This window comes from Oncorhynchus tshawytscha, linkage group LG25, assembly GCF_018296145.1.
Source record: "Oncorhynchus tshawytscha isolate Ot180627B linkage group LG25, Otsh_v2.0, whole genome shotgun sequence".
NCBI lineage: Eukaryota > Metazoa > Chordata > Actinopteri > Salmoniformes > Salmonidae > Oncorhynchus > Oncorhynchus tshawytscha.
Window position 1 is genome coordinate 7,324,194 of NC_056453.1, and position 16,528 is coordinate 7,340,721.

Below are 16,528 nucleotides of genomic sequence, written 5' to 3' on the forward strand. Positions count from 1 at the left end.
AATGTATTTCAATTGACTGATTTACTTATATAAATTGTATCTCAGTCAAATCTTTGAAATTGTTGCATGTTGCGATTATATTTTTGTTCAGTATACATTATACACACAGTACTTTCAATGTGTGGGCCAACATACTTGGAATTAAAATGTCAGCGTTTAAATTTCACCTAAATGTTTACAGTGAGTGAAATGGAGTGCCATTATTCTGTACTTGATAGGGTTGAAAGTTACAGCAGTGGCAACAAGCCCAGTTGAAAGTAAGAATCACTTCAACAAAAAAGGTGCCAGAATTAGGTGTAGGTGAAGCAGCATATGTTGATATATTTTCACCTTTGCCATCATAACATATAAAACTATTGTTGAGCCAGTCCACAAAGTCAGAGAGAAGAATGCTATATAACATATCTCAGAAATCCATTTAGTTCCTTTCAAAACCTTTAGAGCCATTGTGATATTATAATCCTTGTTGTTTTTATTGATCTGTCATCGTTGGGATCAATTGGCCAGTGGGGGACCAGGTCTCTCTCTCTCTCTGGCTTTTTAGAAAGAGTCATGCACTAATGCAAGAAATGCCATATCATTAACATTCAAGGAAAAGTCCTGTGACCGTTGAAATACACCTACATTCATTCTCATGGTTTACCTATGGCAGTAGTTTGCAATACTATTCACCCTATTTGACATTGCCCCCCTCCCCCACATCGTGGGCCAAACATTTTAGTGCCCCCCCCCCTCTTGACGGTGAAAATACAAATGTTTTTAAAGTAATTTCCTGCAATTCTACACATTTTACCATGACTTATACCATGTAAATTATATTTAGGTGAGAGGGACTAACCAAATCAATAGTGGCTCCCTAGAGGTCAGGGCCCCTGGGCATGTGACCAGTCAGTATTCAGCCATGATTGCAGCAAGTTTAGATAGCTGGCTAGACTAATTTACCAATCTAAAAATTGTTAGCTAAAATGGCTAATTGAGTGACTTCCAGTGACTGGCATTGCTGACTACTGGTGCACAACCAAATGTCGAACTTGTGTATTCTACTATTCTAACTCTCAACAGTAAGTTGAGTTTTGGGGGGGGCCCCCTAGCCACCTTGGGACCTAAGTGACCGCTTATGTCGCTTTTGCCTGGAATCGGCCCTGAACCAGAATGTTAAGTCACTGGGAAGCTCACTGGCTGGCTGGCGGGTACAGAAGCTGTCACGGCCTGCAGACTTCCAGAGACTTCCCATCCTAGAGATGTAAAGTTCTCCAGATCCTCTCTCACTTCAGGTTTAAATTCCCCTAGAGGAGAACCTTTAATGGTAGGAAATGCTCTGTATAAAATAAACGGAGAAGTTTACAGGGGAGGGGAGTTTCCTACCTGGCATTCAACCCTGGCTGCCACTTGTTTGATCATTGCCATTAGCTACCAAGCTATGATTGGAATCCTGAACAAACTGAAGATCACAAGAGGATAGTGAGACGAGATAATTACCCTATTTATTTTATTCTTTCTTGATACTTTACGTTTTCAACTTGAAGTCTCTTGATGATGCAACACTCTGAACCCTGAATTCCTCTTTGCGTTACACAATGTAGTAGCATGGCTATGACAAGGTATTTCTTTAGCACTTCCTGTCTTAAGCCTCAGAGCTATGTCCCATTTCAGACGAGCTTCGGGCGGCTCCTCAGTCCTGAGGAGTTCCTACTAGTACCCCCATGTGTTCCAGCTGAGCACCCTTTTGTGAGGGCGGGGAGGGGGTGTGGTGGAGTGTTGAAGGGGTTGGAGGTCTCCGGTCCTGACATTTTGTTTGTGGTGGGTGTTGACTGAATAGTGCCCCCCTTCCATAATAATCCTGCCACTTCCTGAAGCACTCAACCATGACCATCACCTTTCACCCTGCATCCTCCCCCAAGGCTTCACCATTTACATATGTAAAGTCCTCCTGCTCCTCCCTCCACCCCCCACCCCAACCTACAGGGGTAGTCAGAATGAGAGTGAATGTTGAGACACGAAGAGAAAGCATAAATCGAAAGATTGGAAGAAAAAAAACAAATCAGAAAGAGGAGGAAACACAAGATGAAAAAACATTCAGCTTTCACCACAAGAAGAACGCTTTCCACATGCCCTGTAGCCCGACTCCGTTTATTTTGTGGGGAGAATAAGACAAGCGCATCAGCAGTGAACGTCTCTAAGGTTACCGACCCCCTACCGAATGATGTTGAGATATTAGGATGTGTTCACATAATACGCCCCCCCCCGCCCCAACACCCATTCCAAATATTAAGAGAGGACACACGCATCCCCTCTCTGCTTTAACTGAACACTTGAACACTGAACACTTCTCTAGGCCATTATACAGTCCAATATGTTTAAGTTCACCACACCCCCTTAGAAAAAAACTCCTTGAAGTAAAATATGAGGATCTTGGAGAAAAAGTGATGCAACTACTAACAGGGCTGTAGAGAGAGAAACCGGAGCCTATAAACTGGGGTCAAATGTCCCAAAATGAAACCAGCAGGGAAGGGCAATGCTGTCCAAACTGTTTATATGACTGCCACTACTTTATAAACTTTGGCGGCAAATTTGATATAATTTGAACTGGATTAACCTCAATAATGTACGTTTTTTCCAAGATTTGTAAAACCGTCATTTGTTAACCCGTTTTGAAACCGCACATTTTAGGAATCAACCTTTTTCTATTTGAAATAAATCATAATTTTTCTGTCGTGTCATTCATTTAAGATAGTCTTTGGAGAGGTCGAGTTTCAGAAGTTTTCTGAAAATGGGCAGGGACTCTGCTGTCCTAGCTTCAGGGGGAAGCTGGTGCCACCATTGCGCTGCCAGGCCAGAGAAGATATCAAAAACAACTGAAACAATTCATATGCTCAAATTTTGGGATATTTCTATAAGCATCAAGGGATGGAGACTAATCCAATGTCTCCCATCCTTTGATCCTGGGCTTGATAAATCATTTGATTCATTAGGGCTTCGTTAACGGGGAAGTCAGCAAACTTCTGCTAATTGAGGAAGCGTGCCAGACAACAACAGCAGCAATCACACACACTCACAGCCATCCCATGCTCATTTACAAGAGTAATTAATATTGTAGATCCTGACAGACTAATCTCCACCAATTCACTATTGAACAGTGCTGTGCTTCATTCTCAAACAGTGACCCATGCTCTTGGCTCGATGCTGTTCAGAGCACTGTGCAGGTTCTGAAATGAAACATGTGTCCTCAGAAGTGGGGCCACATCAAAAGGCAAAATGTCTGCCAATCATATTAGCTGCTCCACTTGGGCTGCATTGTGGCTGGACTTGTTTACAGTACACACTACACACCACGTATTGTTTGCCATTCATAAGTGTGGCACAAAGTGAGAGGGTCAATATGTGAGACAAACACATCCCACACTCTCATAGACGTATTCGAAAGTCAGTCAGTCATGTGCCGCCCTGGGTATTAAGAGAAGTGAAGAGAGCAGAGGGATTTGGAGTGCTGCAATCTTAATGTGTCTGTGTGGGAAATCTGGGTAAATACTTTCTAATCCTTTCTGATCGCACTCTAAAGCCAACACTTCCTCACCTGCCCGGGTTTGTCAAGGAGGGGAGACTAAAATAATAGGATTCCCTCTGTTCTACATGCTGTCTGCCTGCCTGTCTTTTTGTCTGTCTGCCTGCCTGTCTTTTTGTCTTTCTTTCTGTCTGTCTGCCTGCCTGCCTGTCTTTTTGTCTTTCTTTCTGTCTGTCTGCCTGCCTGTCTTTTTGTCTGTCTGCCTGCCAGTCTTTTTGTCTTTCTTTCTGTCTGTCTGCCTGCCTGTCTTTTTGTCTTTCTTTCTGTCTGTCTGTCTGCCTGCCTGCCTTGCTGTGTGTCGCTTTCTCTCTCTCTTTCTCAGTCTCTTTCATTCTGTCTACATTTCTCCCCGATTGTCTCTTTCTTTTGGCCTCTCTCCATTCCTCTCTAGCCTTCTATTCTACTGTGTTGCTCTCTTTGAATAGCTGTAGAAGTTCCTTTTGCATCCTTTTACAGTCAGTCTCTGCATTTTTCTCCTCCCTTTTTGTGAATGGGATACAGACAGTACGTAATTACCTGGTCTCGGGTTTCAGCGGGGCCTGTTCTGTCAGCACCACACCCACTGCAGTCACACACAGTGCGCACACACACACACACACACACACGCGCACACACACACAGGCCTCACCAGCTGGAAGTGCACAGCTGCTGCTGTTTACCCTCTCAGGGCCAGAAAAACATCCTGTGCTGTACAGTCGGTGAAAACCTCCCCTCACATAATAAACACATTCTCGGCACAGTTTGAAGCCCCACTTTTGGTGATTTGTGTGGCCTTTTAGACAAAGGTCCTCACCAAGAGTTGAGCTTGATAGAAAGTAGACGTCTTAGGTGGAGTTTGGATTGGACACGAAAAAAAATATAGACTGTGCAGAAAAGAAGCGTCAGAATGTTTGCAAACGAAGAACTAAACCAAGACAAAACATTGTATCTAGCCATTTAGCCAAGAAAGTTCTTAACTGAAATACCAAAAATGATATAACATTGTCTGCCAAGGAAATAAAGAATGTATTATGTCTCAGTCAAGCATCATGCTGACCAAAGTGTTACATTGCCTTTTGCTCATCTAAAGACAGTGTCTTGGCCAGTGTCGTTGTTTAGGTTTGGCTTGACTTTGTGTTGGTACATAGGATGTTATGGCTGGTGTTTTGTCTGGAGGAGCGGACAGAAAGTGGGCGAGGACACCAACGGCTTCCAAATGAACTGCGGGAATGTGTGTACGCACATGTTACACGTGTGTTTAGATGTGTCTGTCTGCATCCCTTGTTTTCAATTGACTGTCACTTGAGTGTTCTGGCTCGTATTAGAGATTCCTGTGTGGATCAGAAGTATTTGCTTAGCCTTTGAGCTTGACAACACCACAGAGGGGAAAAGAAAATGATCCATGTGCGCCAACCTCCTTTTCGGGTCTCTGTTTCTTCTACAGCAGTGGCATTCCACAGCCCGCCAGTCACCATCAAGAAGGAACCACAGAGCCCAGGTTCCGACCCCAGCCAATCCTGTAGCCACAAGCAGACCTTCACCTACACCAATGGAGAGCAGTGCCCTTACGCCAGGTACCCATGTCAGCACAACGGTGGCATTGTTGTGACTTAGATGAAGATCAGATCAAATTTGATGACCAATTTATGCAAAAATACAGGTAATTCCAAAGGGTTCACATAGTTTGTCTTGCCACTGTATAGTACACAGCTAATTATGGCCCGTTTACAAACATTTTAGAGTTAGACGGTCCATAGCAAGTCAATAGTCATCCAATTCCAGTCAATTATCAGGCATAAGTCAGTGCGGCAAAGAGAGTGACCACAAGCTATTGACCACAACGCCAGTATCTACAAAACAGCCATCCTCCATAAGCCCAGTTTGGCTTACTGACCTGTATTATTAATGCTAGGGCCTACTACTGTTGCCATGCTCATAAACCACATTGGGATTCATAAACCATGTTTGTGTGTGTTTTTTCCAGTGCCTACGAGCAGAAGAGGGCTCCAGGACCAAATAAGAGCTCCTGCACCCAAGGGACACCCATGTCCCCCATGCAGCACCATTACTCCCCCAAGCAAGTCGGAGGCACTGGTGGAAGGCCTGACAACATGGCCTACAACATGAACCACCCTGCTGCCTCCCAGCCACTGCCCAGCCACAACAATTACCCCATGAACACCAGGTATTACCCCCTGTACTGTACGAAATACTTAAATACTTAAGTATTAAAAAAGTGCGTGCCTTTGGTGGGTAATAATGTGCTTTTGACGCGGATGCTACAAGACTGTTTTGCTAGCTACCATCATCTAATGGCATTGAGGAGAATACCACCTCAGTCATCGGCTTCATCAATAAGTGCAATGACAACGTCGTCCCCACTGTAACGGTTTTGACTTGAGGTTATTATTTATAGGGGTGCCAGGTAGGTTGTGCCTACCAGAGAAAACATTGGTTTCTCCTTTTAGTTTGGGTGGGAATGAGTCCCATCTGGTCCGTCAAGTCTACACCAATACAAAGGACTTATGTAAAAGTCAGGATGGAAATAAACTTTTCATAAACCCTTAAAACATTGGAAAGAACTTCAAAAACAACTATATTCTTTTGCTTGGGTTGTATTAGCAACAGCAATGATTACACACACACATATAATAATATCACAATGAGTTCTGGTTCCTCCAGAAATGTCCTGTACCTCGGGCCTAAAAAGAGTCCAGCCCGGTAAAGGAGTTCAGTGAACTCAAGTGATTTTTGTCACGCAATGTTTGTCCGTTCATTCAGTGTAGCGTAAACCCAGTATTTAAACACACCCTCAATATAACAATTATTTTACCACAGAACTTTAAAGCGTATCAACTCTTACTAAGTCCTCAACTAACTACATAAATCATCACAGTATACCTCACATCAAAACAAATGAAATACCGTATACAAAAAGGTGGTAGTCAGTCGGTCAGTCAGACAATCCAATCCGCCAACAGATCTCCAGCTGAGAAAGGCCACGAAGAACGGAGAGGTGTAGTCCACGGACGCAAAGAGTGGATCCGGCCCTGGGTAAACTCTATTAGGCTACAAAACACACGTTTAACGGCAACAAAACAAACGGAATTTAGAAGCTTCGGAACTGAGGGTTGAACACGTCCTCATTCACGTCTCCATCACAACCCCACTTTTGCGCAGCTGAAGCTGGCTATTTAATTGGGAATTAAAGGGAAAGCGCCCTATTGGAAGGAGCTGCACTGAGACGGTTCAGAATAATTCAGGGCCGTCACACCACAGTGACCATACGTACATATCCCAACCAGAAGCCATGGATTACAGGCAACATCCGCATCGAGCTAAAGGCTAGAGCAGCCGATTTCAAGGAGCAGGACACTAATCCAGACGCTTATAAGAAATCCCGCTACGCCCTCAGACAAACCATCAAACAGGCAAAGCGTCAATACAGGATTAAGATTGAATCATACTACACCGGCTCTGACACTTGTCGGATGTGGCAGTGCTTGAAAACTTTTGCAGACTACAAAGGGAAACCAAGCCGCGAGCTGCCAGTGACGCGAGCCTACCAGATGAGTTAAATACCTTTTATGCTCGCTTCAATGCAAGCAACACTAAAGTATGTATGAGAGCACCAGCTGTTCCGGACGACTGTGTGATAACGCTCTCGGTAGCCGATGTGAGCAATACCTTTAATAAACAGGTCAACATTCACAAAACCGCGGGCCAGAAGGATTAGCAAGCATGCATGGACCAACTGGCAAGTGTCTTCACTGCCATTTTCAACCTCTCCCTGACCGAGTCTGTAATACCAACATGTTTCAAGCAGACCACCATAGTCCCTGTGCCCAAGGTAGCGAAGGTAACCTGCCTAAATGATTACTGCCCTGAAGCACTCACATCATGGCTCACATCAACAGCATTATCCCAGATACACTAGACCCACTCCAATTCGCATACCTCCCTAACAGATCCACAGATGATGCAATCTCAATCACACTCCACACTGGCCTTTCCCACCTGGAAAAAAGGAACACCTATGTGGAATGCTTTTCATTGACTACAGCTCAGCGTTCAACACAAACCCCTTAGCTTAGTGCCCCACAAACTCATCATTAAGCTAAGGACCCTGGGACTAAACACCTTCCTCTGCAACTGGATTCAGGACTCCCTGACGGGCCACTTCCAGGTGGTAAGGGTAGGCAACAACACATCTGCCACACTAATCCTCAACACTGGTGCCCCTCAGGGGTGTGTGCTTAGTCCCCTCCTGTACTCCCTGTTCACCCACGACTGCGTTGCCAAACACAATTCCAACACTATACTAAGTTTGCTGATGACACAACAGTGGTAGCCTGATTACCGACAGCGATGAGACAGCCTATAGGGAGGATGTCAGAGACCTGGCAGTGTGGTGCCAGGACAACAACCACTCTCAATATGAGCAAGACAAAGGAGCTGATCGTGGACTGCAGGAAAAGGCGGGCCGAACAAGCCCCCATTAACATCGACGGGGTTTTAGTGGAGCGAGTCGAGAGTTTCAAGTTCCTTGGTGTCCACATCACCAATGAACTATCATGCCCCAAACACACCAAGACAGTCATGAAGAGGGCACGACAACACAGCTCGTGGTTGCGTTTCCCCCTCAGGAGAGTAAAAAGTTTTGGCATGGGTCCCAGATCCTCAAAAAGTTCTACAGCTGTACCATCGAGAGCATCCGGACCAGTTGCATCAACGCCTGGTATGGCAACTGCTCGGCATCTGACCGTAAGGCGCTACAGAGGGTAGTGTGTACGGCCCAGTACATCACTGGGGCCAAGTTTCCTGCCAATCAGGACCTATATCCTAGGCAGTGTCAGAGGAAAGACCAAAAAATGGTCAAAGACTCCAGTCACCGAAGTCATAGACTCTTCTCTCTGCTACCGCACGGCAAGCGGTACCAGAGCGCCAAGTCTAGGACCAAAAGGCTCCTTAACAGCTTCTACCCCCAAGCCATAAGACTGCTGAACAATTAATCAAATGGCCACCCAGACTATTTACATTGACCCCCCACCCACCCATTTGTGTTTACACTACTGCTACTCACTGTTTATTACCTATGCATAGTCACTTTACCCCTACCTACATGTACACATTACTTTGACTAACCTGTACCCCCGCACATTGACTCGGTACCGGTACCCCCTGTATATGGCCTCGTTGTAGATATTTTGTTGTGTTACTTTTTTATTATTTTTTACTTTAGCTTATTTGGTAAATATTTTCTTAACTCTTTCTTGAACTACATTGTTGGTTAAGGGCTTGTAAGTAAGCATTCCACGGTGTTGTATATGGCGCATGTGACAAATAAAGTTTGATTTGATACTGATAGTTTTTCATTGCCCTCTCTTCCCTTCTCTCAGTTCCAGGTATCAGGCCCCCTCAGCAGACATGAGCCCCCAAGGGTTCCCCCCCCAAGGGCAGGCCTTCCAGCGAATGCACGCTGCCCCAGCCGGAGGTGGTGGCGGTAGAGGAGGAGGTGGAGGACCGGGTGGAGGTGGTGGTGGTGGCGGGGGTGGCTACCATCGGCAGCACTCAGAACCCTGTCTGCCCTACCTGCAGCAGAGCTTCAAGCAGGAGTATCTGGACCCTCTGTATGAGAGGGCAGCCCACATGGCAGGACAAGGACACGGGCCTGGGCCAGGGCATGGATCAAGGCACCTACCTCACCAACCCCAAAACTCCCACCCCCATCCTCACAGGTTCGCCCCTGCCCACATGATGGTGAAGCAGGAGCCAACTGACTACACCTATGAGCCTGGTGAGTAATTCAATCATGGTGGGCCCGAGAGCAGAATGACAGAGATACAGTATGAGAATGTTTTGAATGGCAGCAATCCCTTTAGTATAAATAGTCTATCTATAATGAATAGCTAATGGGTTTTTTTGGAGAGAAGCTAATCTCTAATGGAAGTCACTGAGCATCATTCCTCCCTGACAAATCACAACACACCGAACACTGCAAAACATACCCAAACTAATCCTATGTCACTCAAAAGAACATGTAGGCCTTCTGTAGAACGTAGGATGTATACAACCCAATTACCTACGCATTGAAATGTTATGTACATATTGCTTTGTGGCTTTTGCTCTCGGTCCTACAAAAGTTCCTTTGAGCCAACCTGTGTATGGCTAACCTTGGAACAAAATGTCCAAAAGCAGACACTTCTATATCTACAACAGACTTTTCCCTACCCCCTCCCTTCGTCCAAACTCCTCCTTTCAACTCCCTGACACTTTGCAAAAAAGGTCTCGACTCGTCTGTAATTCTGTTTTTTCCCCTCCTCTACACTCCTCCCCACTCCCTCTCGCCGCTCGCTCGTCTCACCGAAAGGAAGGCAGAGGAATTTCATTGAGAAAATGGAGGGCACTGGAAAGACTAGAGTCCCCAGTGGAGCACTCTGGGGTGTTGGGTTGCAACAGCGTCTTTCTTTCTGCAGGCAGATGAACTCATAATGGAAAAATGAGCGTGGCCGCAGTAACCCGAACCTCTCACTGGCTGGGATGTGGAGGGGAGGGGGAAGGAGAGGGTGGGGGTAGCTATGGGCCTTGGCAACAACAAACTGAGAACCAGCCCTACCACCACAGCACAGCCCCAAAGCCCTGGCGGTTCCCTTTAAGCAGTGCTAGGATGCAAACACAAGGGCTGGAAATGCAATACGGTGTATAAGGGACATACGGCATGGATGTTGTGCATATAAGTGACAGTCAACTGGGAGCAGAGCTGTCTTTGTTGTGTTTCCCTTGGGTCTTATGGGCACAGTGGACAAACACAGCTACAAAGTGAGCCTCCCAGCGCTGAAACCAGCATACATCTCAATACAATAAGGCCGACGATCGAAATTCTTTTGACTTTTTAATGTTTTGATAGAAGCCGGATAGTGCTCAGAAAGTTCAACTTGGTGCTTGAAGGAATCTGCCAGAAAAAAAAAGGACGTCTGTGGATAAACTGGACTCTGTTGGTAGGAGGAGGAGTTGAGGGAGCTGGTGGGCCTGCCTGAGTGTTGTGCCACAAATAAGAGCTGGCCAGCTATTTTGCCTGTTCAGAAATTCTATCACAAGGACCTCATAGTCCTAATATGACCAAATCAAATCAAAATGATAGATAAGTGCGCCACTAGGCCTTAGGCAGTTATGTGGTTCAGGCTTGCGAATAAAGTCTTTTTCACATTTCCGTTTCGTAAAATAATGTGTGCCTACTAAAGCTAGCTACACCAGCCAGCACACAATTGACACTGTTGCTATCGCCCCAAATCTCCCCATCACTGGCTGGCAGTGATATTATTTACAGTGTGAAAGAGTGCTGGCCCGGGAATGAAGAGTCTGATTTCCCCCAGTGACATCTTATCAGAGCCACGGCACTGCAACTGAATTCCCCAGGAGTGAGTCACCAAACTCACCACACTGCTGAGGTGCAGGAGACTAGAGCTTCACCCACTTTTGCCTGCTCTTGCCCTTCGGCCACTCATACAAACAAACACACCGATGCATGTGCATGCACTCACTCACACAGGCACACATACACTATACTGTATATGAGATGAGACCAGGTCGTCACCAACCGGACCACAACCATTAGCAACAAGGAGAAACATCCACCACCCACCCCGGATGAAAGAGGTTTTCAATTTATACAACTTCCGGAAATAGAAATGTGATTAAACGATTTGATTAGGGATTGATAGACATATAAAGATCTCATCCATTTGCGGTGTGGCTGGTTGTCAGGGTGTGTCCAGTTACTGACCTGTGTATTACTAATGCCAGGTGGATGGGCAGAGTGCCGACACCGCAGACTCACCATTCTCTACCACTGTACTACACTATACTGCTGCTCCCCACTAGGTGCTTACTCATGGCTTAAAAATACTTTCGAGGACAAGTGTTATTATGACAAATGAAGGTTTTGTCCTTGCAGGGCTAGAGGCGATCAAACCAAAAATATTCACATTAATACTCTCTCTCTCCCTGTGGATATTGGCCTGGTATTTATAGACTGAGGAAGAAAACCCATCTGTACATTGAAAAAGTTCACACTGCATTGAGCAATAGGTGTATGCTTGTGTCTCTGTCCTATAGACGTGCCTGGATGTCCTTCAATGTACCACCACAACGAGGGGTACCCCAACCCCCAGCACAACAATGAAGGTAAGCAAAAACTCGGGTAACTAGGTTATACGAATTATGACTTGTCAGAAGCACGTATAAACCCTTCATAGATACTTCATAGACACGTATGACTAATGTTATAATGCATTAGGGGCGGCAGGGTAGCCTAGTGGTTCGAGCGTTGGACTAGTAACCGGAAGGTTGTAAGTTCAAACCCCCGAGCTGACAAGGTACAAATCTGTCGTTCTGCCCTGAACAGACAGTTAACCAACTGTTCCTAGGCCGTCATTGAAAATAAGAATTTGTTCTTAACTGACTTGCCTAGCTAAATAAAGGTCAAATTGACCCCCAAAAAATTATGACTGCATCATGTTTTTTGTGTTTTTTTTTTACATTCATGCCTTATTACCAAAAGTCTGTGCCCCCGGTTCATTGCACTGTACCGAATCTCCCTCTCACATTTTTTATTTATTTAAATGAGGCCTTGCTACTGGCTGTAGCACTGCGGTCATAGGCTAACCGGCCCCGTGTCCGTATTTCCATTGGCTAACCGGAGGTGTCGCTATGTTTCCATTGGCAGAGGCTCTGGCCCCTTTTCCTGCCTCAAGGATCTCTGGATAAACATTTCTACTGGAAAAAGCCTGTGTATTCTTCCTTGAGAAAAGAAAAACACTCCTCCTCTTCACTCCCTTTGTTTGTCACACCATTCTAGTTATTGTCCAGGATCATTTCTTAAACAAGTGAGAACTCAGGAACTGCCCTTGAACAGCCATTCCCAAGACAGACTGTATTACTTAGGATCATCAGAGTATTAAACACTTCAAATGAAATATGAAAACAAAAGGAAGAAGGACGATGGGGTCCTTTTGAGATATTTACATGAAGGAATCCTCCCCTTCTCACTAAGTACTCTACTCATCTGTGTTGAAGTGGATAAGCACATCCAATAAAGAGTGTTCTCTTCTCAACCACTTCAACATGTGTCATGGGCGAATTCACCGTTTTCATACTCATTCATTTTGCCACAATGTGATTCAAGATTTGGCATACAAGTTAAAGCCACACAGGACAACTTGATGAACTAATTATAACACCTGTCTTGTTTTACAGGCTATCTCTTTGAAAACGACTCCTGCGTCGTTCCGGAGAAATTCGAAGGTGAGCCTTACAACCTGCTATCGACCGTCCAGGAGTCACCTCAAGACACAGAGCCTAAAACTTGCCCACTCCAATCCACTTCAATAGGTGTCACTGAGATCAGATAATGGTTATGGGTGATGGCACTGAGGGTGTCCACTGTCCGTTCTCCATAGGAGAGGAACAGAATCCATTCAATCACATCACGTGTCTCTCCGTTTGGTATCAGCACACTATAAGTGCCAATCGTATCAGATAGAGTGTCGCTGACTGAACAATAAGCTTTAGAGTTTTTTTTTTTTTTGCGCGACAGGCTCTTGGTTGGAGCTGAGTTAGCGGGTTTTGTTTCCCCGTGCGTGAGGTAGGGACCAGGCTCCTGTGTCATGGAGAGCAAGGTGACAGTCGGTTTCCCATTGTGCGCTGGGGGTGATTGACGTGAGGGGAGAGCCTGAGGGCTACTGCACAGGTTGAACCGGCGAAACACACTGCGTTAGAGCACCATTTACTTACAGCGGCTTGCCCCAAGTTCCCACACATATGGTGCTTATCCAATTAGACTTACCCCCACACCAGTGGGTTACCACTGTCTTCTGTTAATGGTGCCTCTAGTGTTACTGCGTTTCCATCAGGAGTGTGACACTTTTTTATTTAGTTTATTTAACCAGGCAAGTCAGTAAAGAACACATTCTTATTTACAATGATGGCCTACCAAAAGGCCTCCTGCGGGGATGGGGGGGGCTGGGATTAAAAATAAAAATATATACAATATAAATATAAGACGAAACAACACTACATAAAGAGAGACCTAAGACAACAACACAGCAAGGCAGCAACACAAGACAACACAGCATGGTAGCAACACAACATGGTAGCAGCACAAAACATGCAGCAAACATTATTGGGCACAGTCAACAGCACAGATGTCAATAAGGTAGAGACAACGATACATCACACAAAGCAGCCACAACTGTCAGTAAGAGTGTCCATGATTCAGTCTTTGAATGAAGAGATTGAGATAAAACTGTCCAGTTTGAGTGGTGGTTGCAGCTCGTTCCAGTCGCTAGCTCCAGTCGCTAGCTGCAGCGAACTGAAAATACGAGCAACCCAGTGTGTGCTTCAGGGACCTTTAATGAATGTGACTGGCAGAACGGGTGTTGTACAGTGGGGCAAAAAAGTATTTAGTCAGCCACCAATTATGCAAGTTCTCCCACTTAAAAAGACGAGAGAGGCCTGTAAATTTTCATCATAGGTACACTTCAACTATATCAGACAAAATTAGAAAAAAAATCCAGAAAATCACATTGTAGGATTTTTATGAATTTATTTGCAAATTATGGTGGAAAATAAGTATTTGATCACCTACAAACAAGCAAGATTTCTGGCTCTCACAGACCTCTTCTTTAAGAGGCTCCTCTGTCCTACACTCGTTACCTGTATTAATGGCACCTGTTTGAACTTGTTATCAGTATAAAAGACACCTGTCCACAACCTCAAACAGTCACACTCCAAACTCCACTATGGCCAAGACCAAAGAGCTGTCAAAGGACACCAGAAACAAAATTGTAGACCTGCACCAGGGTGGGAAGAATGAATCTGCAATAGGTAAGCAGCTTGGTTTGAAGAAATCAACTGTGGGAGCAATTATTAGGAAATGGAAGACATACAAGACCACTGATAATCTCCCTCTATCTGGGGCTCCACGCAAGATCTCACCCCGTGGGGTCAAAATGATCACAAGAACGGTGAGCAAAAATCCCAGAACCACACGGGGGGGCCTAGTGAATAACCTGCAGAGAGCTGGGACCAAAGTAACAAAGCCTACCATCAGCAACGGCATTGAAGATGAAACGTGGCTGGGTCTTTCAGCATGCCATTGATCCCAAACACACCGCCCGGGCAACAAAGGAGCGGCTTCGTAAGAAGCATTTCAAGGTCCTGGAGTGGCCTAGCCAGTCTCCAGATCTCAACCCCATAGAAAATCTTTGGAGGGAGTTGAAAGTCCGTGTTGCCCAGCAACAGCCCCAAAACATCACTGCTCTAGAGGAGATCTGCATGGAGGAATTGGCCAAAATAGCAACAGTTTGTGAAAACCTTGTGAAGACTTACAGAAAACGTTTGACCTCTGTCATTGCCAACAAAGGGTATATAAAAGTATTGAGATACACTTTTGTTATTGACCAAATACTTATTTTCCACCATAATTTGCAAATTAATTAATTAAAAAATCATACAATGTGATTTTCTGGATTTTTTTTTCTCATTTTCTCTGTCATAGTTGAAGTGTACCTATGATGAAAATTACAGGCCTCTCTCATCTTTTTAAGTGGGAGAACTTGCACAATTGGTGGCTGACTAAATACTTTTTTGCCCCACTGTATGTGGAGGATGAGGGCTGCAGTAGATATCTCAGATAGGGGGGAGTGAGGCCTAAGAGGGTTTTATAAATAAGCATCAACCAGTGGGTCTTGCAACGGGTATACAGAGATGACCAGTTCGCAGAGGAGTATAGAGTGCAGTGATGTGTCCTATAAGGAGGTGCATTGGTGGCAAACTAAAGACTTGTGGCGAGCAGAAGCAAACAACCTCCACATCATTCAAGACTGTTGCTTTGTGAGAAGGTGTTAAATAAAGTTCACAGTTAGCCGCTGCTATGTAAATGAAAGCTGAAAAGTACCCAGGGCCTTCCCTTGAAGTTAAAGCAGATCCGACGGAGCCGTGACCCAGTGAGACACGGGTACCGGCCCGCATAGATGGAAACCCCCAAAAAATAGGATCATTTGGGGTAAATCCTCAGTGGAAATGCACCATCACCCTGACTCTCAAGATAATCAACTCTCCCTCACATGGTTGCAGTTACTACAGTGTCTTAAGCATGTCAAGACAGCCATTGATTGGACTCAACCCAAAATGACAGTGTTATCCATATCCTATTAGTAAACAAGCTTTGCCCACATTACCATGCTTGTTAGTAGCGGTCTTATGTCAATGGTAGCTGCCTACTTCCTTAAACCAGCCTGAGCCTACAGCCTAGTCCAACCTCCGGTGTCCCTATTCCTCTCCAGGTGAGGTGAAGCAGGAGGCGGGTAGTGTGTTCCGTGATGGGGCCCCCTACCAGCGCCGGGGATCCCTGCAGCTCTGGCAGTTCCTGGTGGCCCTGCTGGATGACCCGGGAAACGCCCACTTCATCGCCTGGACCGGCCGCGGCATGGAGTTCAAACTCATCGAGCCTGAGGAGGTAAGGCCCAACCTACAAGTCGAGATCTAGAGTAACTAGAACGACAGTAATGACATCTCTAGCGGAACTATATCTACTGTAAAACAAAATGTATCACGTCCTCTTTGGAAAGAATTGTTAGAAGTAGGCTTAACCGTTAGAACAAGGCTAAGTTCACTTGTTTGGGAGGTTAGAGACAGACATAAGAGGTATTTCATGCGGAGTGTGCCTTGTAATGGCATCTCCCAAATTGGGATCTTTTCTCTTTGTTAAGAAACATTATAGGCTTGACCATCAGAAGTAGTCCCCCCTGCTATGTGTTGCAGGGTCTGACGTAAGAGGTATGTAAAGGGGCAATCTGCAGTTGCTACATTCCGTTCTGGGCTTATAAATGAATGATTATGGACCCATTGAGTCTTGAATCATTTAACTTATAAATGCCTCATGAACTTAGTTCAACTGTCGTACCACATCAGAACCCAAAATACAAG

General features: G+C 45.3%; 1 protein-coding gene across 2 annotated transcripts in view; it reads left to right on the forward strand.

Moving 5' to 3' along the window:
• LOC112224162 (ETS translocation variant 4) overlaps positions 1 to 16,528 on the forward strand; it is a 40,241-nt gene that overhangs the window by 19,013 nt on the left and 4,700 nt on the right. For both annotated transcript variants that reach the window (XM_024387518.2, XM_024387520.2), the window contains 6 exons: positions 4,986 to 5,115; positions 5,526 to 5,726; positions 8,941 to 9,338; positions 11,657 to 11,725; positions 12,797 to 12,844; positions 15,886 to 16,058. In XM_024387518.2, coding sequence (XP_024243286.1) covers positions 4,986 to 5,115; positions 5,526 to 5,726; positions 8,941 to 9,338; positions 11,657 to 11,725; positions 12,797 to 12,844; positions 15,886 to 16,058 — 1,019 coding nt within the window. The remainder of the gene's footprint in view (positions 1 to 4,985; positions 5,116 to 5,525; positions 5,727 to 8,940; positions 9,339 to 11,656; positions 11,726 to 12,796; positions 12,845 to 15,885; positions 16,059 to 16,528) is intronic.